At 36.8% G+C, this 27214-nt stretch overlaps 1 protein-coding gene across 1 annotated transcript in view; it reads left to right on the top strand.

Annotated features, from left to right (window-relative positions):
• Positions 1-27214, top strand: part of pcdh1a (protocadherin 1a) — a 99346-nt gene that overhangs the window by 46562 nt on the left and 25570 nt on the right. The window contains exon 4 of the mRNA XM_017412646.3: positions 23920-24139. Within this exon, the coding sequence (XP_017268135.1) occupies positions 23920-24139 (220 nt within the window). The remainder of the gene's footprint in view (positions 1-23919; positions 24140-27214) is intronic.

Genomic DNA, 27214 nt, shown 5'->3' with positions numbered 1-27214 from the left:
TCACAATGTAGCTTTAGTAAAGCCAGGTCAAACAGTTTGTGTAGTCACACATATTTACATGGAGTTTAAATAAAAATGTGCCAGAAACTGGCACATTAAGGTAAATAAAACAAAAAAAAAACCTCTCATAAGGGCTTCAGGATATCAGGAAAAAAATCAGTTGCAATATTATTGAAAATTGAAACAATATCAGCTTTACTAACCTTACATGTTCTGTCATCGTGGTGCTCAAAACAACCTCTATGTGCCAGTTGTGTGTATCTAGAGGAGTCAGGGTCCATCTCATTGCCATACAGTGTGTGTGTGTGTGTGTGTGTGTGTGTGTGTGTGCATATGTAGTTTGTATTATTGGAATCCTTCACATGGTATTGCAATCAGCCTTAATTGACACTGCATCTCTGAATTCAATTTATTACAAGTTAGCATTTTTTTCTCACTCAAACAAAATTTAAAAAATGCCGAACAACTACCAGCTTTGGGAAAACCTTTTATAGGAATAACTATTTTTGAATCCTAAATGTAACCATACACCAGCTGTTAAATTACAGTATGTTTCATTTTTCAACACAAAAGTAACTTGTTTATAGTATTGATGAAAAAGCTTCTTGTGGCACACAAGCATCTAGGATACCACGGGAACATTGTGGACAGCATTAGCTTCAGCAATAACAACACACTCATAGCCACTCAATGAATGCTGCCATTAGACCCCTGTAATCTCACAGAGTTTATTCAAACAGTACTGTAAATGTCTAACAGATGGTGATTAGTATTGACTTTTAATGGAATCATTGAGTTATAAGGAAGTATGTGTGGTTTGCTGGCTGTTAAGAAGCCTTGTGATTGGTGTGGTATACAAAATATTTTACAAAATATGGCTTTCATGGCTGAGGAATAAAATTAAGAACCTGCTTGTATGTTGACTGATCAAAAAAGAGGTCAAACAACAAAGTAAAAGTCTGGAAAATTCACGTCTCTGTATTGACTTGCCCCCAGTTGCTCCTTAGGTCTCACAAACTGGAGCTATTATTTAGAGTTATTGAAGTGTAACCCCTCTATCTGTTGGTAAGAGAGGCTGGTTTGTGACTCCATAGTGGAGAAGCCACGAGCCCTTCAATGTGCTGACGGACAGGGTCAAAACACCATGATCTGTATTTATCAGCGGGATGCTGCCCCTGTGCTGTAAATGTGATTTTAAAGCCTCTTTATCCTCTTTTTGAGGATTTGCAGTATAGAGGATCACATGTGACTCTCTCTGCTCTTAAGCTACACTATCAGCAGCTCAGTAGGCTATCCATAACACGCACACAACCTCTTTTTTCATTTTGTTTTGACTTTTATTGAGGAGCTATCCGCGTTGGATACCATTCAAATTCATGAAGCAATCTGCTAAGTGCCTTAACGTTACTACTTTAAGCCAATGAAAATATTGTGGGAAAATCTTACTGCTGAATCTGTCTTTGTTGCCCAAGAAGCTCGTTCATAAATCACTTGTTCGCTCTACAAAACAACAGAAAAGATGAGATAACAAACAGTTTACAGATAACAGCATGGTGGAGTTTGTGTTGAAATAGGAAAAGTATTTGGCTCTAAATTCAAATGTCTTTTTTCCCCCCTCTCTCTCAGTTTCTTAAACTGGTGCAGAGTTTGTGAAACAGATGGGGACAGGAGGGAGCTGCATGTTTATCCATTTGACGGCAAAAGCTTCCCCAAAAAACTGACAGTTTGTCGATTACATTTCCAAAGGCAGGCTGTGCCTAATGCTTCCTTTTGTGGTTGAGGTTCATCACAGGATATGCAAAGACTCTTGTTTACTAATTTATGCCCAGATCTCTAAAATCAAATCAATATCCTGTTGAAAGCACTGTGCAATCAAATGGAGATTGTAGGCAGGGTTGCATTATAAGGATGTAGGCCTGTCATTGTAATTACACAGCACTTTATGCTAAAGATATACTAATGAATGTCCATTTTATTAGATCCTGATCCAATGAGCCACCTGCTCTTTTCATTCACTCATTGAGGATGCATTGATGTTATAGTATGACCAGATAGCAAATAAAAAAAAAAAATTGAGAGAGAAAGACTGAGAAAATCTGAATTGCAAAGGTTAGATTTGAATGCATTTGATGGCCTGTTAGTTTTGATACATATCTGGGTCCCCCATCTTCTTTCCATGAACCAATGATGGTACAAAACAAAAAATATCTGGATATTGGATATCTGGAGCTTACTCAAAAAAAAGTAAATCTCATAAAATAAAAATAAGTGGGAATGTGTTGGTTATGGCTTGCTGGTGTTATTGTAACATCTCCCAAGCTTCTTAAGCTCCTGAGCAGTGTCATCTTATTGTAGGGATGGCTTTCTAACATGACATTATACAAGCTTACAAAAAAGCAAAGGTGATATGTAAGTGAATCTATTTTGGCAGCATGTTCTGTAACCACCCAAACAGACTTCACAGGGAATAAAGAAAGTGGGGAAGCTGAAGGGGGAAAGACAGCCAGTGAGGAATCGTGTGCTGTCAGAACCGTATCTGTCTAAGCTTCAGGAATCCAGGAAGCTAATGCTGTTTGATGTATTAACCATGATGGAGGGGGCAGCGTCTGTGTGTTAATGCACAATCTTGTAAGGATTTGGGTACAATGTGACTGTGTGTGCGCAGAGAGCAGGAAGGTAGGGGTGGGGGGTGGATGCTCGGCTGTGCATTAGCTCGGCCCGAGCGACATGTACGTGGGTGTGCGCTCATTGACAAGTGGGAGAGGAAGGAGAATTGATGTTGTTTGATGTATTAATCATGCATATGGGGGATTGAGAGCCTCTGCGATGGGTTGCTCGGGCACTGATTCTATCTTCAATCAGTGGCTCATTTGGGTCCCTTTGTGTAAATGTTTAACATTGTTTAGCAGAAAATAAGCAGTCTGCTTATTTGTGTGTGTGTGGCATTCGAGACAGGGAGGAGGGGATGAAGGGGATGAAAGCTTGTTTTTTTTCTGATTTTTTCCTCTTGTTCATGTATAAAGCATATTAGTGCCATTGTTTTCTTTGAAAAGCGATTTTTTGATTTAAAAAAATACATATATATATATATATATATATATATATATATATATATATATGGTCTTGTGTGTACTGGTTGAAAAACATGAAAATAAAATGTACTGTTTAATCCTTCTGAAGCCCTCAAAAGAGAGTGAAATAGAGAAAGGTAGAGAAGCCCTTGTAACTTCGGGTCAATTTGACCCGAAGGCCACAAGAGGGTTAAACACCAGCTTGTGTTAGACTTCAGTGATTCTATAAAGCCTGGCAAGTGACTTCGTCTGTTTATTCTGCAATGATAGACAACAAACATTGTTCGTTATGTAGACGTTATCCTCAGGCAAAAGTTAGGACAAGACCATCACACCACACCCTCTAGAGATTGAAGTTTAAGCCTGGACTGTGAATTGTCGGCACTCTGCCCGTCACACCAAATCTCCAAGCGTGGCTCGTAGCTAAAACTTGTCCACCATTCAAATCAGGATGCTGGGTGCCTCGCACTTTAGAATGGAGACAGTTAGGGACACACAGAGGCATGTTTGGTGGTACTAGAGTGCGATTCAGGTAGTAGGGTGACCCAAATTGAAAAGTAAATTCATCACCAAACAGGGGACAGAGAGATGAGTTTTGCAGGAGGATGTGCTCCAAAAGGTAGGCCCTACGAGAGTGATATATGGGAAAGTGAGTGGCCAGGAACATAAAACTATGCCAGAAACGTTGTTGCTACTTAAACTTCCTTTAAACAATCAAGTATTATTGTTTTCTCAGAGCTTCATGAGGGCCTCAGCACCTATTGTACCTACAAGCTGATACATTTATTTTGTAATTGTTGCCATTTATTTTTGTTCCTGGTGTTTCCTGTTTTTATTTTTAAACAATTGAATGTCCTCCTGATGAATTGTACAGCCTATTGCTGAGCATGAGACAACCATTTTGATGATTATAGAGAAAAAGTTTGCCACTTTTAAATGATAAACTAACAGAGGAAGGACGCTTGCTGTACAACATAGAGGATAAACATAGATCATATGACTCTCTGCAGTAAGCTGCACAGGCTCCATAGGAGAAGGTATGGCACTAATAGCTGTGATTTATCTGCTTCACGTCCAGTCTAGTGACATTCCATAGATTTTAGCTGTCTGCTTGTGAATAACTGCAACCACTGAGACAGTTCATTTTAAAACGATATCATTAATTAGTTGTGCTTATTTTGTGCTCATTCAAGCATCCACATCCAGGTACAAGTCATTGTTCAGAAAGTTATTAAGCCTCAGAAAATTATTTGCCTTTTTTTTTTCTTCACAATTCACTTTGCCCACCTTGGTTATTGAAATCTTGTCCGAGCTGCACACCTACCGCCTAAAACTTAATCCATGTTTCCTTTGGATTACAAATGTATTTCGTTTGACACTTTAATTCACTGCAGAGCTCTAGTTCTGTTGCCAGGCAACTCTGTTAAGGAGCACACAAAGGATCATTATAGAGTTCTTGGGTGCAACTGTTAACTTGTACTTCTTTTAAAAAAAGACTACCGTTCTGTATCCTGATAAGGCTTGTGTTTGTTGCCTTTCCGTTTGCTCCCACTATACCCTTTGCATGCCATTCACTATACAGAAAAGCAGTCAATTATTTATTCAGCTAAAAAGGCACCCTTGCAGAAACCATTCCTGCCTGTAAATCGAGGAAAATGTGGGCTCAAGTACATCCTCGCCGCACTATGAAAGAATCAAGTTGAGTGCCTCTTCTTATGCATCTATCAGACATATGTTACTAACCAGAGATGACAGCATGGCCCACAGTACTTAAATGGTTCATGGTGCTTGTTCTCTGATGGGTACAATATGACATGATGAGCCATAAATATGTCAGATATGACTCAAATAAGCTCTGAAAGGATATGGCAATAGAGTATTCATTGAATCTACTTTGCTTGTGGCCCTGTCCAAACCCCACTGGGGAGCACTTCACCAAAATTTCATCAGTAAATTAATCAAACCTGTCATCAGTATCATGTGATATCTGTATCAAATGTTTTCGAGAATATCATCCAAAGTATCTTCAGTGCTGCAACGTGGCTGTGACGATAAAGTGCTTTTATTTTCTTAGGCTTTCAGTCAGAGGAAGTTCTTTTATTGTTATAGCCATTGTATTTATAAGCGTGAGAAGTATTTCAAACATGTGCTTCAGATACGTGAATGGATGCATGCTGAAATTTTGAGAACAGCCCATAAATTTCCTTTTTTTTTTTATTTTCTTGAGCTGAAGTTGGAAGGTATCCTTTGTTTGATTTCTCCTGGAAGACTGATGCTCGGTGTCAGAGTGTTGTTGCAGAAACGGGGGAGCAGGTTAGCACTTTGGAAACAGAGTAGAGATATGAGGCAGGATTTGGCAAAGAGAAATGCAGCAGGATTACATGTGCATGTCTGGCAAATGGGCGACAAAACAAGTTGCAGAAGTCGCTATTTATGAAGTTTGCCTGCGCTGTGATTGAGATGCAGTAGGTGGATTTGCAGAGCCATTCTAATGAAAATGTGCCAACTCCTAAAGGCTTGAGCACGCAGAGAAGCACCCTCAAACAGAGTAATCTCTTTATCTGATGCTTTTGATATGTTATTTTTTTCTGTCTAGTTTCACTGCGCTGCGGCCCTCCCATTCCCCAGGTCTGCAGAAAGATCAATGTTGAGAACACATTTTTGCTTCAGCAGTGACTGGGAGCTTGTAGCCAGAGATGAAAAAGGTCACTATGAATCTAATTAAGCATGATTTTTCAGTTCTGTGATGTGATGGTGGCGCGTGAGGGCTCCTCGTCCAGTTGCATGGAAAAAAGATTACTCTGAGTGCGAGGATGAGATGCAGACACACTTCTGAAATCATCCAGCTCTTGAATATATTGCCAACTGGGACGTTTTGGGTATGAAGTAACAAATCGAGACAACCGAGACCATGAGAGATGCTACTAATAGAAGAGCATACATGTGCATGGACATGCACATGCATGCCTAAATACCAATTGCACATTCTTGCGCATATGTTAGAAGTTTTAAGTATGGATGAAAGCTTTTTTTCACCATTCCCTTCTCCAATCCAGTTCAAACAATAAGAAATATATGCACACTTTTCAGCCAGATGCTGCAGCAGCAGAGATATTAGCTCTGAAGATGGAAAGTTTGCGAGCCAATAAGGTGCCCAGCAGGGAGTGGATATTGAGGATTAATTTCTCTCATGTCTGATTCTTTACTTCTCCATCAGCCCATCCCCTTCTCTGTTTATCTCTCCCCTCTGGCATTATCAACTCCTGATATTTCTTCCAGAGAGACGGCTCGGAAGATGTGAACTTTACAGCTCGGCCTGTTATGAAGAAATTGAGAAATCAGAAATGTGCCGTAGCCTAACAGACAATCTACAGTTTACAGTGTGTGTGTACTTAAAGAGGTACCAAGTAGGTAGTGGACATAAACCTTGCGTAATTGAGCTTACCATTCCTTGCTGACATGAATACACTGACAAAGTGTATACTAGCCCACAGGCAGCTATTAAGGTGTGGTGACTGTGCAGCTTCTGCTCTGGGCTGAAAAACACTAAATATTGATTGGTTTTTCAGAACTTGAAGCAACCGCTCACAAGGTTAGGCAAACAGAAAATACATTGTAAAATGCAAGTTTCCGTCATAATCCATGTCAGACAAAGCTGTAATTTGGTAAATAGCTTTTGGTATTAGTCAACAATATTTGTCAATATCACCATAAAATTACTGTAGAAATTAAAGGCCTAGCATTCCTTAAAAGAATGCACATAGCCCACTTCCTATTGTGCAAGTGTTTTGAACTAAGATCTTCTTACGATGAGATAGCATCATGTGTAATATCATGCAATATAGTGAGGTTGAGAGAGGTGTATTAGTGCACAAAGAATGTGTTGTTCGGTGCTCAGATTATGTGTTGTGAATGACTTTCAGCTACAACAATGCCAAATTTGAGCTCATTATCTGGATAACTGACTGAGTTAGAAACATTTTTGCAATTGTTAACATTAATTAGCTGTGGAAGACATTTTGAATTAGGGAAACCTCAAAAGTTAATTAGTTGAAGATGTAGTACCAGTGATTACTTTTTGAAAGATTTAGTAAAATCCATTTATTGGTTCATAAAATATTTCAATAAATGACAGACAGAGTTGACTCTAATAGTAAATGACAACGTTTTAAAAACAGATATGCAATGTGTTAGCGCTTGGAGTAAAAGCTGGAGATTACTCTAAGTGACTATGACACCAGATTTTAGCTTAATATCTGTAGAAATAAGTAAAATTGATTAACTTATAGTCATTTTTTGTATTTTCTAAGGTCACTTATATGTGGCAGCCATGTTGAATCAGGTTGACTCCAAAAGTTAATCAGTTTTAAACGTACAACTAGTGATTACTTGTGAGAGTTTCATTAAAATTTCAATTTCAGTGGTTGATTAACAATTTTGCTAACACCACAAACAAACAAGCACATACACAAACTTGGACCCCTTTATCTTCAGTGGTGGGTCATAAATAGCTCCGCTGGCTTTTCACCTTTTTTTTTGTTTTCTGTATATTTATTTGTCTTTTTAAATTGGGTTTTGTTTAGCAGCACAACTCTTGAGATTAAATTTGCATCTTGCCCCTGAAGTATTTGTTCATGTAAAAAATACATCTACTGTTGACCACTGAAAGGCTCTGAAGCCAGAGGCCAAACATACACAGGCAGTGCAATTTGAAACGCTGCCTAAACTTCAGCTCAAGATCATTATACAGTATGACCAGATGTGATCTGATGAACTTTGGGGCCAAGTTCTGACAGTTATGTAAAAATATATTTTCCCTTGCCTTAAGCATAGAGAATTTGAAACCCTACTCTAAAGATCTAACGCAGATGCTGGCCAAAGTATGCAACATTACACGTTTTTTAACCTGCAGTACACTAATAGAAGCCTAATTAGGAACAAATTCAAGACCATATTTCAGTCTGAATCCAGTTACCCTTGCTCCCATAAGCAGTCAACTCTTCAGTGGTGGGAGACTGAATCTTTCCACGGTGGAGCTTCACAAAAGAGATACTGATGTTCTTGTTTCAGAGGTGCAGAGTCACAGAGTGCAAATATATGTCTCCAAAAATATCCCGCTGAGGTGAGGTGTTGTCAGGTTTCAAGCTAGAACCAAATTTCTGTGTTCATTAAAATCAACGTCTCCATGTTTTTTCTTGTGTGTGTGTATGTGTGTGTGGTGACATGAGTCTGTGATTTCAAAAATGAGAAACAATGACTTTCAGCACATATTATATGAACTGCTACAGCTGTCTTTTTTGTGTCTCAGCTTTGCAGGGAATACATAGGAGGTTATACTTTATAGAGTTACAATTTGTATGTCCAAGTAAAATATGCAAAAATAACTGGAATGTCAGACTAGCCCTTCATCTAATGACAACAAAGATAAGCCTTTCTGCTTTAAATACTACTGGTTTCTAAATATTTGTCCTATAGCTAAAGCCTTCTCTGTGTTTTTCTATTTGTATAACCAGTTGGTCTGCTTCCAAAGTACAAGGTAGCCACTCTAATTTCCATCAGCTCTCTGTTAAATGCACCTGCTGTTGTGGTCTCTGGATATTATTTAGGATGTAAATGTACTTTGGCTTCTGATCCACATCTAAAGTCTGAGAAGCTAAAAGAACTGATGTACACAGAATACTAAATATAGAATCACAAACATGTACAGATGAAAAAAAAATACATTACAATAAAGAAAATAGGAAAACAGATGCAAGTCTCTTAACAATCAGGTAACTATAGGATAATAATATTAATAATAATAAATCTTATTTTTATCCAAGGTTAAATGGTCAAAAGAGTAACATTTACTTTGTGACGAGTGAACAACTTTTTTTTTTTATTCTTTACCTTTTGATGCTTTTGAGTCTTCCACTTCAAACGATTAACCTTCTTTATGCTGCATGTGTTTTGGGTATAGATTAGTTTTGGGTCTCTGGCCTCATTTACACCAGTCTAAATATGGTTTCAAACTGATATTATTTTCTTTGTTTCTAAAAAAAACAGAAGTTTGAACAAAAACGCTAAATAAACCATCTCAGGCCACCAGGTGGCAAGAACATCCATCCATCCATCCATCCATTTTCTTTTCCCGCTTCTCCATTTTGGGTCACGGGGAGCTGGTGCCTAGGCAAGAACATTAACAAGTTTAAATCTAGAGCAAGACCATTTTTAGCTCGGCTAAAGGTTTGGGAGCCCATTTTTTCCATAATGTAGAAAATGCAGACAGAAATATGGAATTAGACTTTAAAATCAAATTTACTATGAAATGTTGCAAAATTTGTTAATATATGGATCTTTTTCACAATCTAAGACTACGTTCACACTGCAGGTCTTAATACTCTATTCCGATTTTTTGATCAAATCCAATTTTTTTGCACAGTCGTTCACAATATATTTTAAATGCAACCTCCATCAGACTCCAGTGTGAACAGTCTGTAATTCCATACTCAGAAGAAGATATGACGTCAAACTCTGCACGGTGAGTTTATGCTGCAAATGTAAGCATGTGCATATTGATTTTGAAGTTGCTGTCTAATCGGCTGAAAGTAAATGTCGGATGAAATGCGACATGAACTTTCACACTGCAATCGGTATCAGATTCAGTATGACATACAGAAAAGACCTGGGTCGGATATGAAAAAAAAAAAAATCAGATCTTTCACACATTTGTGAAAAAAGCTGGTATGTGTCACATAGGGGCAATAAAATTGGAATCATGCCTGTATGAACAAAGCTTATGTGATTTTCACATTTGATGTTTGCAATGAACGAGAGTCCTGTCTGTAGCTGCCTGTGACAAGAGGACTGAATGAGGAGGGCATAAAACAGAAAGCCGAGGAAAAAAAGACCTTGCTACAGGTGTCCAGAACTTACAACATTTAACACTAAGTACAAAGTTTATGGCAAAACATTATCCATAAACAACTTTTTAGTAAGTTTTGTTGGCACATAATTGACACAGGAAACAGTCATATTAGAATAGAGAGAAGCAGGATAATGTTAGCCTAGCACTTCAGCTAACTCGCTTACATTTAAACACATCAGGAGAAGTGAGACGTCAGTTAGTCAATGATTTTTTAGATGTATGAGTAAAACAGTTTACTTTAAAAAATACTAAAACAACATCTATTTTGGGAAATCTTTGTTTTAGTCAAGCTGAAAGCTGTCTAGCAAAAGCTTCCGGGGGAAAAACATAGGTCATTGTTCACAAAACAACGCAGCATCCTCCTCATCACCACCAGTGACTCAGACAAAAAAAATTTTCACACAATTTTAATACAGTAGTTTTGCACTAGGTTTTTGTTCTAACGATGAAATATGGTGTGTTTTTAAGGCTAATATGTTAAGCACTTTTTTTTATAAAAAGAGTAAATATTTTTTTTTACTGTCAGAAGCACTCATGAGAAATAGAATTTTCAAAATGGAATGCACTGGAAAGTATTTTTTATTTACTATGCTATGCAGGCAATTTTTAAGCACCCTAATCAATCAGAGAATGTTCAAGGCTAAAAAGAAATGCTGTATATTTGTTAATATTGTTGAAATTTTAGAGCACACAGTGAGAGTGGTTATGTTTAAAACAGGCTATGTCATTGTTTCAAAGAAAAAAAAACTCTACTCATAGATCTACTAAAAATCTCCACTTTGGAAAGTGATTATTATGAAATGTGTAAACAGCAAAACCTGTGCCTTTTAAAAAAAATCCAGACTAGTGTAGACACTTTTTTATGCAAATCTCCGACTTAGAATGTCAGTAGAAAGACTTCACCTTATAAATCCAAAACCAATTAGAAATTTGATTCCAATTAGGTTTTCCACTGATTCTTTTCTTTTTGCTTCCTCAAAGCTGATCCCATGCCTCCAAATCTCTCATGACTACAATGAATATTACATTTCTTTTTCTCCATCTCATCATCTTTTTTTATTATGTACTTGACAAACTACAGCATCTCAGACTATATTTGAACATTATGTATCTATAGTGGCTCAGACATTACACCCACGGAAGCTCAAACAAATAAAGCTAATATAAAATGTTTGCTTCTGATTATATGTGACAGAAAGCACAAATATAAGAATTAATTGAATTTCAGGAAAAATAAAATAAATGTTAAAACTTTGTCTGCCATATAGGTACTAAACTTAAAATGACAATGACTGTTTGTGTTTCTGTCTGTGTTTATATAACATACATCTGCCGCCATTATAAATGCCTTTAAGAAGTTCATGTTGTGTTCATTTGCATGCCTACTTTGGTATTTTGGGGATCTTCTTGTATTCTTCCATCAACAAAAACCAAAAGGGGAGAATTATATGTTTTACTGATATTGTGTTTATGTGTGTGTTCATGTGTCTGTCACCAAAATATTTCATAAACGACTGGACAGATTGTAGTCAAACCTGCAGACTTTATCGGATGCACATCTACAACGGAATAACTTTTGGATTCAAACTGATTTAAGATAGTTGTCATGGCCATTTCACCTTAGAAAACAACAAAAATGTCTAGAACTACAACTAAAATCCAATGTGGTAGTAATTGATGTTGATTCCCAACACATATGCTGAGCAGTAACAGATTGTGGAAGATTGTATTTACATTTCTGCCATTAACATAGATTTAAATAAACTTTTCAGAAATTCAGTGGCTGTACCTTTACAACTGAATAACTTTTGGGGACAACCCAATTCAAGAGGACTGCTACAGCCAACTGGCCTTAGCCAACACAAAACTGTATATACTTGGTTATACTTTTCTAATTGAAAGTCAGTTATAATTCATACTTCAAATGCTACTCATTGCATGAGATCATTGTTTATAACTTTATCATCAACAGTTGGAGTCAACCCTTTCTGTTAGGAAAATATTTCATGAACCACAGTAACTTTCCAAAAGTAATCACTGGATATACATAAACAACTAATTCATATTTGAAGTCAGTCCCACTCAAGATGGCTAACACAGCTAATCAACATCAGCAAAAATGGCTGTAACTCAGTTAATTTGACAGATATTGAGCTAAGATTTGATGTGGTAAAAGCTGAGTCAATAAGAACACATACCCTTGATTGACAGATTGCAATATTGCATCAGATTGCCATAACCTTATGCTCAATGTTTGGCCAAAAGATTCAGACTAAGTTCATCAGCATAAGATAATTTAGTCTTAAACCCTGGAATGTAAGGTAGCAGGCAATATGCATTTCTTCAAGGAATGCTAAGCCTGTAATACTGAATGTTTTTAATGTTTTCAACTCTACATAGCTTGTGCACTTTTGTTTAAAACATTCCATTTATGCTCCTGTCTCTTTAAGTCAACCTTACCAAAACTCTAAGTCTGCTCAGATGGTCAACAGATTGGTCACAAATAGTAATTTAGCTCAGAGATTTGCCAGACTGGGTACTATCCAAACATTAATCAAATATATGTCACAAAGTATTACATGAGTAAGGACAGGTGGAAAGGCTGGACTACCTACAAGGGTTTGGTGCAATTGGGAATTAAATGGTAGAGAGGAATCCCCTCTTCTGGTGTAAACCTTTGAGGATCAAAACTTAGCAGAACTCATCATGCATAGAAAAAAAAAGCTTTATAACACCCCAATAGTAAAAAAAAAGAAGAAACAAAACATAACATCACCTTTTTTAAAACAGCACAGAACATCTCCACATGTGGCCTGTTCAGTGTTCAACACTTTATTCTGTAGAAGACGTGCCTCCACTGCACTCCTCCTCCTCCTTCTTCTTTGTCAGAACAAATGACTGCACCACCAGTGCAGTGTTGGCATGCCTCAAAATTACCAAATGAGAAGCAAAAAGGAGGGAACATTTTTATTATCCACACACACAAGTTCCCAGTTTGCAAATGCAGCCTGTGCTGGGGAGGAAGGTTACTTGTAAAATTTGATTTTGCCATTGTGTGATGAAAGACATGTTATATTCTCATCAAACGCTAAAGGAACATAATCTGGTTCAAAGCGGGTTATTGAAGGTATGTGTGTGGAGATGCATGTGCATGTGTGTGTGAAAGAGAGAGAGAGAGAGTATAAGGAGGGGGTTATGAAAGTGGCAGTGGGACAGGATCATTGCCAGAGAATGCCCTACAGCTGATAACACTGAACCAACCTGAATCATTTTATCCACCAACTTGAAATGTGTTCTTGTAATGGGGTAGAAAAAAAAAAAAACACCATCTATAACTCATCATGGGACAGAGAGGCTGACGGAGAGCTTTTTGTCGAAGGGTGATCCATTCACCCCAACACTCCCACATCCTGTGTCACGGAGTTGCACGAACAGTCAGATTTGTCATTAGATGTGGCAGCTATGTTCACACTTGGTAGGTCTTGCTGCAGTAATACTTGGGTTTTACTCCAACAACATTATGGTATTTCAAGGCCAGTGCTTCCATTGAAATGGAATTCTCAGGGTTAAAGAAAGAAATAAGAAAAGAAAGAAAGAAAGAAAATACTCCCAAACAGCCACAAAATGCAAATCCAGTCTTGCCTATCAAGACCATTAAGGGACTGTGTGATTGTTTTTTAATGTGTTCACTCTAGCCTTGTTTTTTTACAGTATGGGGAACAAAGAGACTGTTGGTCTTTATCCACCTCTCACCCCCACCCCTCCCCTGTCTGATCACTTCATCCTCCTCCCAAACCCACGCTGACTCCTCTGCACCTTACCCCCTCCCCATCTCTCGCTTATGTTCCTCTTACCCCCACCCCTCCCCCCTATTCAGCGTGTCCCCTAGTTTTCTGGTAGCTGTGTCTCTTTGATAATCCAAGACTCTTTGAAGACTCCAATTCCACGCTGCTTGCCTCGGAGCTATTGCACCTACAAAAACAACTCTGTGTGTGTGTGAGTGCTCAGCTGTGTGTGTGTGTGTGTGAGAGAGAGAGTAGAAAAGGAAGGAGCAGTAGATGGGATAAGAATGGAGGACATAATGGTGATATGGGAAATAAAAACAGTTCCATATGAATTTCCTTTGCAAGTGCTACAGTCTTTACGGTTTTATGCTTGCTGCATACACTGAGAGGTGCACTTCTTCATTGTCATATTTGTTGGTGCAGCTCATTTTTTCTGTGCCTTCAGAGGCAGCAGCTCATTGATTCCTGCATACACGCCAAAATGCCAGAGCCAGGATGTACTCACAAACACTTTAACAAAATAGAAATACCGGGTCATGCGACAGGCTGACTTGGCCTGGCCATCAAAGATGCACGAATTGTAGGCGATCTTTATTTTAAACCTTAGCTAAAAAAATTAAATTAAATTAAAAATAAAAGAATGTGTCCCCTTTAGATCTCAACCGTGTTTGTGCTCGGCTTTTGTCAGAGAGATAATAGGAGGAAATTTGTACGCTTAACTTAAAATCCCACAGTGATCAAAATTATTATTTACCAAACTTTTTTTTTCCTTCACTTTGCGTTCCTCTCTTACCTTTCGCTAAGTATGGCTGATCCGTCATTGTCTCGAACTGTAGGGGCTTCTTCTCCCATCTCCAGCCCTCCTTCTTTGTCTCTGTCGCTCTGCCTCTCTTTGGCAGAGGAGCTTGCCATTGGGATTTAGGAGAAATTGAATTGAATTATGAAGGAATTTCTCCGCAGCCCGATTGGCATCATTTCCTCCACACAATGGAACATCATTCTCATATCTTTCAGTGTGAGGGAATGAAAATAGGCCGTGCACCATTCTTTCTCTCATCCTTTTAAATTGAATTTTTCATATCACAGGGGCACTGAGACATCAGCGTTTCCTTTAACATGGGCAGAAAACCCATTTCATAATATCAAAGAGAGACACACACACAACTGTGATTCAACGGGAAAAGTCTGGCTTCTAGCACCCAGTACACATACAATGTACATAAACTCTGTATTGATAAACAGGACTTCATGAGTTCCCTGCAGCTTAAAAAGTTGGGGTTGTGCCAGGAGAGTACAATAGTCAATTGGCTTCATGCATTTTTTTTCCCACCTGTTTCTTTGTGAATCATATAAACTAACATCTGAAACCTTACCATTCTATTTGTCTACTCTAATTGGAGAAAATACAATGTTCTTTGATTATCACTACAGAAGCTGTAATTTTCCTCTTGTAAATTGTGCTCAAGATGTCACCAACTTAGCCACAGTAGTGTTGATTTGTTTAGGTTTTTTTGCAAGTTCGGTTGTTGTGCCTTTCTTTTCTGAAAGGAAAACCTTTATATTCAGCATGTTTCACTGGCCGCAGAGACTTCGCCTGAACAACACATCTGTGTAATAAAAAATTTAACTGAAAACATTTGTCAACACTTTACCTGTGAATAACACAATGTTTCTCATCGGACAAGAAAAAGAAAAGTAACAGAATTTACTTAGCATACAGTTTTGGACATATTGTCCTTTAGCTTTTATATTTTTTACTAGTTTTGCAAAGGAATATGTTGTGGTAAATTTAGGTCTAATTATTAGATGCAAGTAGCATCTATTTCACTACTATACACCACCTTATGCAAAATGTGGATTACTTGATGGATTACAATGATGTTTTGAAAGATTTATTTAAAGATATATTGAAGAAAATCATACAATAGTCGACCATGATACCAATTTGTTTAAGCAGCAGAAAATCTATGAGCAAAATTTCTTATAAACCACTGGATGGATTTTATTGAATTTAAAATAATTATTAGATATACATCTACAACTCAACTTGAATTATGATGGCCATAACAGCTTATCAGCCTCTGTAAACACAAAAATGGCTAAAACTCAGTCAATTTTACAGATATTGATATTAAAATTTGATGTGGTATAGCTGAAACTCAGCCCCAACATGTTCTATGACCATTAACAGATTTTGCAAGATCTTTGTTTAAACTGTTGCATTATTCATTTTTGGAGTCAATCTTTTCTAATTACAAGCAAAATACCTCATGAACCATTTAAACAAATAATTATATATTATAGGGCAGTGATTCTCAAAATTGATGTCAGGACATGCCAATGTTATAATGACTATGTTCATATATGTTTGAGTTGAAGGCTTGCAGTGAATGACTGTTTATCTCAAGTTGTGTTGCTAAATTCACATTCTCAGATGGATCAGAGATTTTGGGTGCACACAAGTATGGCTGCTAATTCTGCCACATGGGAATATTTGTGTTCCTTCATTTTCCCTGAGTCAAAGGGATCATTGTGGATAGGTAGGCATGTGTACTTTAAAGGTCTAGCTCACCCATGAGTGTAGTTTCTATTTTGGTATCCTTTAAAAATTAAACTGCTACAATGGCAGGACCAGACACAAGATCACTTTAGAGTTTACCCTGTTGATGCTATATTGCATAGAACAGTGATTCCCAACCCTGGTCCTTGTGGAACACTATCCTACATGTTTTCATTGTTTCCCTGCTCTTTAGCAGGTCTTGAATTTCTGCAGAAGCCTGTTAATCGCTCACTCATTCAAATCAGATGTGTCAAGGCAGAGAAACAACTAAAACATGCAAGATAGTGTTCCTCAAGGACCAGAGTTGGGAACCACTGACATAAAGCACCCCTGTTTTGAAAAAAAAAAATCATGATTGTCAATCAACTTGGTGCATTACTGCCACCTTGAGATCGTCACTTATCAAGATGGTAGCAGCATTAACTCTATAAATTTTTAATATTTGAAAATTATAGCTACTTCCAGGCTGTGTACAGGCACTAATAAAATAAATAAATAAAATGCTTTTGAATGTTTTTAGGTGGGGGTGTGCTGCTGTCTTAATTTAGTACAAAATGCTTTAAAAAAATATAAAGCTTCTAACACAACATGGTGAAAGCCCATACAATGCCCTTAAACAGCTTGAACAACAAAATGCTCTTGTGTAGTTCATTTAAGAAAAAAACAAAACAATTTTAAACCAGGAAGCACAAGACAGAGACTCAAACATGACATCTCTCTCCCGTGACTTCTCAAAAGTGGTCGACAAGACGGAAGAGCTCACCCATCTGCACGAGTTCCAGCAGGCCTGTACGGCTACACTGCTAATCAGTGAGGCTTGGCTGGGTGACAGGGCACCTGATGGCAGAGAGGTCTCAGATAACTCTGTGGCAGTCTGAATGAAGAGGGAACTCAGTGCAACATGAGAGCATAGTGGAAACCTGCTCCCCCATCAGGGATTAGTTGTGCAAATCAGCAGTTGTAAAAGAAATGCTAGTCACCAAGATGTTATCCTTGCTGCTTCGGCACAGGTTTTGCCAAATGAACAAAAAAAAAAAAACAGCTAATTTTTTAAAACTGTAAAGCAGCTCTCTCTTACAAATGTAGTTTCAATAGTTTGGTGAAAATAATAATAATAATAATAATTTTCAAGAGTCACAAATGTATTATAAAATACCAGTTTTATTGAATTTAGTTTTTCTTACCCTCTCACATAGATCATCACTGCAATTATCCTCAGCGTCTTTAACTCCTTATCAGGTTGCAATAGCCACTCCTAATTTTTATTTGGAGTAATATTGTATCGTAATAATTTTGTGCCTGATATTCTTTATCAGATAAAATCAATAATGTAATGTATTGAATGAAAGCCACGGAGTCCCAATAATTCATTAGATTTATAAATAATTTGTTCTGTTTATCTAAAACCTCTGCTATGTGTTGACTTCTGTAAATCAGAGAAAAACAGAGTAAAGGCTCCTTTGAACTTGTCCTTCCTGGCAGTTTTTATAAATTACATCTGTAGTTGTAGTATAAAGGAGCACACTCAGCTTACATAATATTCTCCAACACATCCAGTTTCTTTTTTTTTTTTTTGTTCTTCTTCTTCTCTCTTTTTTCTTTGCTTCATTTGCCATCTAAGTGAAAGGACCTTGCAATTTTTACATTTTGTTATTCAGAATCCTGTAAAGACATTTGGGTTGATAAGATTGAGGCTGGCATGTACTCTGTTCTTGTCAAACTTTAAAGTAATGTTTTTGGTGCTCACAATCAAAAAGGTACTGTCTATCCTTCTTATTAAAAGTGAGCTTTATGGCCTTTAAAAGGTAACTTGGTCATTTTGATCAAAATAACCTTTTGTCAAATTGGCTAAAACTTTGATAAAGCTTAGACAGTAAGAGAAGAGACAAACAGTTACAGCTTGTATAAAAGAAAAAGAAAAAAAGAAAAGAAAAAATCTGAATCTATTTGCTCCGCATATTGCCAGAGTCAGGGGAAATCTCTTCTGAAATGTCAGTTCTCTACTTGGGGAGGTTAGCCTGCTTCAGTTTCAGAGGCAGTGCTTCAACTCATCAGATAAAGGGAGGAAGAGACTGGCAGATTGTATGTACTAAAAACATTTAAGGTACGTCCACTTCCTTCTCAAGATTTTCAAATAGAGCTTTTAGAAGTTGCTGCTAAAAACACTTGTTTTGAACTGTGAAAGAACCAAGGACTACTTGTACATCCATTATAAGTATTTTTTTTTCCTTTATCTTCTAGTCTTGCAAAGGCACTAAATTAAATTCTCAGAATTATTAACACAGGAAATTATATCGTGCTTGAAATGAGAATTTTATGTTCCCATTTTTCTAATGCAGTAAAGAAGCGCTGCTTCCCCCTGTATGAAATGTTAAATAACTAAGAAGCATCCTCAGTCTCCTTTCTTTTACTTGACCATGGTTTTTTGCATATGTTAATGAAATAAAGAATAAATAATTCTTATCTAATGTGCAGCTTTGGTTTCTAACTGAATATCAATAAGCTTGAAATTGCTTTGTGGCAGTGAGTTGTAGATAATATTTTTGGCAGTCTTGCAGAGAAGAAAAAAAGAAAAGAAAAAGAAACAGGGATGCAGGTTGGCAGTGGATTTCTGCTATTTATTACAGCATTAAAATGTGTCTTGTTCCCCTTGCAAAGACACAATCCTGCTGTATCTTTCCATCTGCTTTGGGATTGCTTTATTATAAACGAGGTCATTTTAGCCCAATCTAAATGGGGTTATGAATTCAGATGTCACTATTAGTGTCTTTTCTTTCATTCTCAGCCCCACGGCTTCTTACTCCTACAACAATGCCCAAACTCTCCCAGCCTCCCGCCTCCAGTCTCTCAGAATCTAATCCTTCAGCTCGTCCCCTCCAGCCAACGTATCGTCCATGTCTGCCTGACCAACTCTACGTTCCCGCTCAGCCTCCCATCTATCCTTCCGTCTCGCTGCAGCCCCCTTAGGTTTGACGAAGGATTTTTTTATTTTTTTTCACCGAATAAAGGGAAAATCTATTTCCCATCTCTGCAGCTTCAGCTAGTTATCATAACATGCTGACTCTCTGGAGTCATGCCTTGAGGAGAAGTTTAAGCTAGAATCCATATTTGGACAACTAAATGCTTCCTCCCTTTCATATAATGAGAGTCTAAATCAATCATTTTAGGAACATCTTTGTGTTTTTTTTGGTCAAATACAACTTTACTATTAAAGGCCTAGCATTCATTGAAGGAATGCATATCACCCGCCACCATTTATGCCAGAATTTTAAGCTGCGATTATTTTATGGTAAAAAGAGACAGAATTAAAGCCGTTTTGGTCAAACCTCGTAAATGACACCTACAATTTCCTGCAAAATTGTGAGATCTCAAGAGACGTGTTAGTGCTCAGAGTATATCATGGGGATGACTATCAGCTACTGCCACGTAAAAGTTAGGTTCAATATCTGTAAAAATGACAGAGTTGAAAACATTTTTGTGTTGGCTAATGTCAGTTAGCTGTGGTGACCATGTTTTAATGAGTCAAACGATTAATCAGCTATAGATGTTATGATAATCGATCTTTCGATTATGATTACTTTCTAAGAGTTTCATTAAAAACTCTCCACCGTTTTATGCAATATTTTGCTAATGGTACAGACAAAGTAATACACACACACGCGGACAGACACAGGCAAAAACATTATCGCTTCACATTTGTCTTTGGGCGATAAAATTTGATAACAGCAAGAGTGAAGGAACTGACTTTCTATCAGTGTGGTGGAGGCATTTTTCCAGTTTATTGTTTTCAGTTTGTGTTGTGGTATTTTAATAAAGTGTAGATTGATCTCTACAACTCATGTTCTGCTTGAGTATAATAGTGTGCTCCTCGGTTTGAAGCAGAACTAATAAGCAGCTGAACATGTTTTCTGTGTCTATGTACCAATCAAAGAGCATGTTTAATGGGCAAAAAAAAGAAAGAAAAGCAGAAATAAGACAATGTTTCACTGCTTTTTTTCTCTTATTTGCACACCCTGAATTTAAATAGCTTCACGGAAAAAAAAAAAATGCATTGTTTTATTACGTAAAAGAAACATGTTGTTTGAAAATGCAGCTTGAGTTCTCTTTATTGTTTGTGAAAAACTAAGAAATCTAAGACACGTTTTCTTTTTTTTTTTTCCCTTCTCTAACCCCATGTGCAATTTATGACCCAAGAAATGTGGTTTTGGAGGAAGTGGAGGAAAAAAGAAAGAAAAAAAGAACTTTACTCCAGAACTGTAATTATCATTATTTCACTGAAAGTCCCCAAAAAAAAATGCACTATTTCTATGAGAAAAAAAAAGAGAGAGAAAAAAAACACATTGTGTTGAGGTGATGGGAAGACGAACAGGTTTCTGGAAACATTGTGAAGCTCATTGATAATATTAGGGCGTTGATGGCTCTTACCTAAGCTTTAAAAGCCTTTCTTTTCCTTTGCTGTTTGCTAGAAAAGTGGTTGAATGGTAAAAAGTGCACGCCGGTTGTATTGATCGGCGCTGACTAGTGTGGCAGAGGCAGGCCCGTTCTGCTGTATCAGTGCTTTCCTGACTTTTACGAGAGGCGCTCCTGTGTGTGTGCGTGTGTGTGTGTGTGGTGGGGGGAGCGGGGTGAAGCGTGAGACTGCACGAGCGCTCGGAAGGAGTCATCTTTCTGTTGTGGATCGGTGGTAAGTAGCCATTAGTAAACTGATCTTTGGATGAGGAAATTTAATGGTCTCCTAACTGTATTTACAAGCCATTTAATTTGATAAAGGGTGTGATCTCCAATGATTCATTATGTGCCGCTTTGCTCCTTTTTCTACAATCAGATTCAGGAATTCATCAGTATTTTTATTCACTCGTTTACTTGTTTTTTTTTTTTTTAAATCCTTAATCAAACTCATCAGCATCAAACAACAAAAGCAGCTCTAATAACATATTCTAATGCTTGCAAAGTATGTTTTCAAGCACTCGGTTTTGTTCTTTTTGTTAGTTTTATTCATAGTCTCTTAGGAATTTGATTAAAATAGTGAAAATATTGTCTGGCTGTTTGCTGGGTTAAACATCAGACACGGAGGAAGGAGAAATATTAGAATTGGGGGAAGGAAGGGACCTCACTGGGGCTACTTATTAGTACACCAATCACTGTCATCAGAATTCATTTGGTGGGGACAGATTTAGAAAATGAAACTGCTGTCTGAGTAATGATGATAATAACAGCAATGAATATTTGTTTTACACTCTCATTTCCCACACCACCCTGGGCTGCTCATTTCTAATCACATTTGCATCAAGATTTATAAATATAAATAGGTACTATTTGTGTAGTTAAGGCATCTTTTATATACCGTTCATATTTCATTTACAAAGTCTGGAATTACTATGTTGAAAAAGCTAAAGATAAAATACACAGCCCGAATGCATTATTACTTTTATTTACACAGACATCCTTCATATAACTGTCTTTTTGTGTTTAAGACAAATGAAAGAAAAGCACTTAAAGATCAACTCCAGCTGTTTTGTAATGAAGACAAATGCATTTTAAATTTGTTGTTGGATCAGAAAAGAAAAAAAAAGGGCTGCAGAAAAAAAATGAAAGCACATTGTGAAATTTGTGGGAAAGGAAAAAACAACAAACAAAACAAAATAGATTTATTTTACGTGACAAAAAGTTAAATATTTTGGCCAATGTTTTGCAGTCAAACTTGTTCTTCATTTGTGTCATTGTCTGCTGTGTTATATAATAATATTATTATGTGGTAAGCACACTATATTACATTACAGCTTGGAAATCAGATGGTAACACTGTGATGTTAGGAATGTAGTGAACAGATAATAGTATATTATTACTATAATAATAAAATAATAATAACCATGCAGTTATCCAGATAATAAAAGGCTGGTAAGATGGTAATAATGTGGTAATAGGAATCAATCAAATAGGTCATAATATGTAGTTATCAAAGTAATAACCATGTAAACACTTGGCAAGAAAAGGCTGATAAGATGTAATAGTGTAGTAAGAGTATAGTATTAAGAATGTAATAAAAAGTAATATTATGTAATTACCAAAGTAATAGCCATGTAACTATCTGGCAATTAAGGGTGATAAGATGATAATAGTGGGGTAAAAGTTAGATAAAAAGATACATTTAGTAATATGCAATTACATGGTTGTTACTTTGGTAATAAGACAGTATTACCTATTCATTACATTTTTGACCACACTTTTAACACACTATTACCATCTTAGTACCAAGCTATAAGGTAAAGTGCTACCACATTTCTCTTTTTCACAAATTTCATAATTTCATAAAGGAAAAGTAGATACCCTTTTTTGTTGTTGTTATTTTTTCAAGCCTTTTTAGCAACTAGTACAAGTTTGGATAACAGCTGTTTTGTTATAATTATGTACTGTGCAAAAGTCTTGATGCATCATAATTGGCTTCCAAGCCACTCATTTCCAGTCCTTACCTCTTTCAAAGGTATATTTTTCGGTTTGTTTAAGCCTCCTAACTTTGACCTATGAATCATTAAGATGAAAAAAAACATTCCTAAGATCAAGGGTTTAACTAGTCTTGTGTTCATTCAAACCAGTCTATGTGTCATTTTTTTTAATAAAAACAGTTTGACAATCATAAAATAATATTTTAGCACCAACAAGGTGATTTCTAGCTATTAGGTGAAAACTTGACATACAGAAGATGATTAACTGAAAACAACTATTATCCCTCAGGTCCTATGTCAGGACTTTGATGGATTTTTAATCTTTTTGTGTTTTTTTTTTTTTTAAGACATGACTTTCATATTCTGTTCGGTTGCTCGAGAGACTTTTGTTAGGCCTGACCCTTCTTTTGTCCTCCACTTGTCCTCTTTCCTCATTTTCAAAGACTGGGCAGAAAATTAATGAAAAAAAGCAAAGAAACATTTCAAAGTTTAAAACTTCTAAAATTCTAGAGAACTATTGATCAGAATTACTTTTAGAAATGACGAGATAATCTGGTTGTTTTAAATAAGAAACTATAAAGGACTCAGAGGTGGTTTAAAATTTCCACACAGTCCTGTATGTACCCACTAGAATTCATTCTCAAAAAAAGTCCTTTGAAAAGTAGTGCTAAAATACAACAGTGTTTTATGTGAAACACAAACTAACTAACTATATATATATATATTCTATACAAAGAAGAATCCTTCATCTAATTTCAATGTTTTGTTCTCATTTATGCATTTAAGTTTTGTGATGAAGTCTAGAAAATATTTTATTTTGTTATTTCTGTCGCTGCAGACTTGCCTATTCTTATTACTGAAATAAATAACCTCTTCTCTTTATATATTTATACCTTATGTAATATTCAGAAAAATAATAGGGCAAAAGACTATTTAATATTTAAAAGTGTTTAATATTTGATAATATTTTCTAACTTTTGGAGAGTGAACTTTATAGAGACAGAAATATTCAGACACAAATCTTAAATTGGTGCAATTTAAGGTGTAACAGGGACCCATCAACCACCAAGAAAATGTAATTGGAAAATGTAGGCAGGGGAAATGTTTTTCTTGTTTTGTGTTTTTAAACATTCAATGTTTCTCTGCTTTTCAGCATCCCCATCGCAGAGTGACCTTTTCCACCACCAACCCTGTGCAGGATATGCAGGATGCCTCCCAGCATAGCTACTATGACAGCGGCTTGGAAGAGTCAGAGACTCCCAGCAGTAAGTCGTCATCTGGACCTCGCATTGGACCCCTCACCCTGCCTGAGGACCACTATGAGAGAACTACCCCAGATGGCAGCATTGGAGAAACCGAACACCCAGAAAATGGTACGGTGACAACCCCCTACTCTATGTCTGTGTGTGTTTGTCTGTTTAATTAAAAAAATGCATGAATAAATTTTAATAAAGCTTGCAGAATGTAATCATCAAATCTACATTTACAACTACTCAAGATGGCCACCACACCACTGAACTTAAAAATAATGGCTTTAACTCAATCAGTTTTATATACATTGACCCAACATTTGGTGAGGTGGGAGCTGAGATATCCCCAACACATATTCTAAGCACTAACAGATTGCACAAAATTTTGTTTAAAGCTTTACCATTAACACTTTAGAGTTAACGCTGTCTGTTATTTTCAAAGTTTGATCAAAACAGCTACAACTCTGTAATTTCTCCATGTAAGATGATCTTAGTGTAATACACTGATATTTAAGGCAGTGGGCTATATGCATCCCTTGAAGAAATCCTAGGCTTTTAATTTTAGCCTTCTTAGCTGTCTTTAATAGGTTTTTGGAGTCTGTATATTTGGTGATAGATACATTTGTGTGGGCTTTTGCTCTGTGGCCATTTTGGACTGAAGCCACTGTGTCACCTGTGGGGTTGACTTATTGCATGTGTTTGTCGTTGACTGCGTGAAATATTGTTGGTTGTTAAGCAGATTTGTGCTCACGTGAAGGTGTGTGTGTGTGTGTGTGTGAGAGTGGGCTGGTGCAAGCAGTGCCTCCATCCCCCTCATCAGCAGGTCTTCTGTCAGACATCCTTAATGACCCTCTCTCACAAGTGTGCTAATTAAAAAAGCCCAACTAATGGAGCATTTGCCCTCTAAATAAATCTGAGCAGACAACACTGTGTTTGCTTTGAGCATTTCCCTGCCTCAAGGTGGACGCAAGTTAAACGGCAGCTTAGGTCTGCGGGTGCCATAATTTCAGCACACAGTAATCAATTCACAGCCTGACAGTCCCAGCAGAGGTCCATTTTTGGAAAAAATAAAAATCATAACCAACACAGTAATTATGATCATAATATGTTTGGTACTTTAAAATTATAGTTTACATTTTTTTGGAATGGGGTTCTGTGGAAAGGTTGTTAACAGTTAAAATCTTACCTGTTAGAAGCAATTTTTTATTTTTATTTGTTTTTTTATTTTTGTTAGGGGTGGGGAGGGGGGTGCTTAAGGCACAGTCAAATGTACTGTTGTAAAATATAATAAAGAATAAAGATTCAGTACTGTGTTTGCCAGGTAGACTGGTTTCCAGAAACTAAAGCAAGCATCAAACATCTTTCTCCACCTGCGCTTTTTTAGCTTCCACTTTTGGGTCATGCAGTCATATGAATTATAACATAAGCTTCTTCTCTGTTTCACAAAAAATATAAAACCACAAAACTTTAAGTACAGATCGCTAAACATCTGACATGCGTATGTGACACTGCTCGTTCACTTAATTGTGAGATTACAGCAAACATAAATCATTTGGGCCTCTTTGGTCTAGGTTTCGTCTCAGACGCTAATGAGACACTTTTCAGGAACTCTGCAACATGTCAGTTTATCAACACATTGGCCTAAATAACATTTGAACCTAACAAACGAAGACAAAGGAACAATTCTACAACAATTTTACAATCAATTCAAAATGGGTTTTAGTGCACCTAAGTTTAAGTAATCCAACCACTTGTCGATCAGAATGATGATTGTTGCAGCTCTAGTTGTAGTTTTTTGGAGGACTTGGAATCTTCTTACATGTATTTGGACTCTGACTCGCCAATGAGATTTTCTCTCTTAATCTTGATTTAGAAAGAAAAAACAACAACAACCTGAATGTTGCAGGGAAAATCTTTTACTATTGTACAATTTTATCACATATAGGGACCACATTTCTTTCACACTGTGTAAATGATTAGAATTGAATCAACAAATCATAATAAATCTTCATTTATTTAACTGCTTAACAGTGTGTTACCCATGCATACTAATGATTTACTTTTGTCATGCATATGGATTCTACCCACAGTGAAATAAACTCACATTGCCATAACATATCTTGCCACACCAATTGCCTGTAACAAGAGTGAACTGATGCAATTTAAACGTGAGGACATATTTGTTCATAAAAGAAAGAACCCCCCCCCCCAAAAAAAAAGACAATATAATAAAATAAATAATGAAATTTAAAATAAAATAAATCTTCACTCATTCAGCAGTTATCTTTGATTGGTTTTAAAACATTCACAAAAGGGAAAACGTGTAAAGTAAATTAGCAGTTATCTTCAGGTCATTACAACATTAGCATTAATATAGCATAGTGGCACGGGGCTAATCGCTAGCTTACATATGACTTCAATATGCAAACAAACCAGAGATTCACGGCTTAAATAAAATTGCATTAATCACAAAAACAGTTCAGGTCCACAAAGATAGAACCAAAAAAAGAAAATAAACTGTAAAATCAGATTTCTTTGACAGGCTTACATTCATTTGTTGAATTTATGTGGATTAGATTTATGTACACAGTAAAAGTGCAAAAGGGAAAAATTTGCATCACAACCACAGGGAGAATGGGGCACTTGCTGACTTCTTGTGTGGCCACGGAAACGTGTAAAGAAAGCTTGGACAAGTTTGCTACAGTATCCCATAAAGATTTTTAATGTGTTCACTATGCAGAGTGAATAATGACAAGTAAGTGTCAATGTACATGGGTGTAGTTTTCTTCATTCTTAATATTGCTGAGAATAATTTTGAATTTGAATTCATACTTGGATCCATCACTATTGAAATGATCAAGCAAGGTCTGTTGTCCCCGGTAGTCAGAGATCCCTTTAAATATTATGGATTGCTGCTATCTACAAAAAGATAAAAAATTTTGGTTTGAGTAGAATAATAATAATGTAACTACCTGATGAGGAATTGAACCCATGTGTCTGTTTGGCAGTATCCCTCGCTTGACAAGCAGGGACACTGCCTCGACACCAAAGAGGAGCTTCTGATGTACCCACTCCCCAGAAGCCAATTACTCATGCTAGCTCCATCCCTCCAGCATTCAGGCATGTTCTGACTTGTTAGTGGTAGAATGGACCAAACTTCTGTTGGTCTGATGAGGGAGGGAACATAATTTTTGATGC

Source organism: Kryptolebias marmoratus, linkage group LG13 (genome assembly GCF_001649575.2).
Source record: "Kryptolebias marmoratus isolate JLee-2015 linkage group LG13, ASM164957v2, whole genome shotgun sequence".
Classification (NCBI taxonomy): domain Eukaryota; kingdom Metazoa; phylum Chordata; class Actinopteri; order Cyprinodontiformes; family Rivulidae; genus Kryptolebias; species Kryptolebias marmoratus.
Note: the sequence above shows the minus strand (reverse complement) of the source record. Positions and strands in the feature narration are given on the sequence as shown.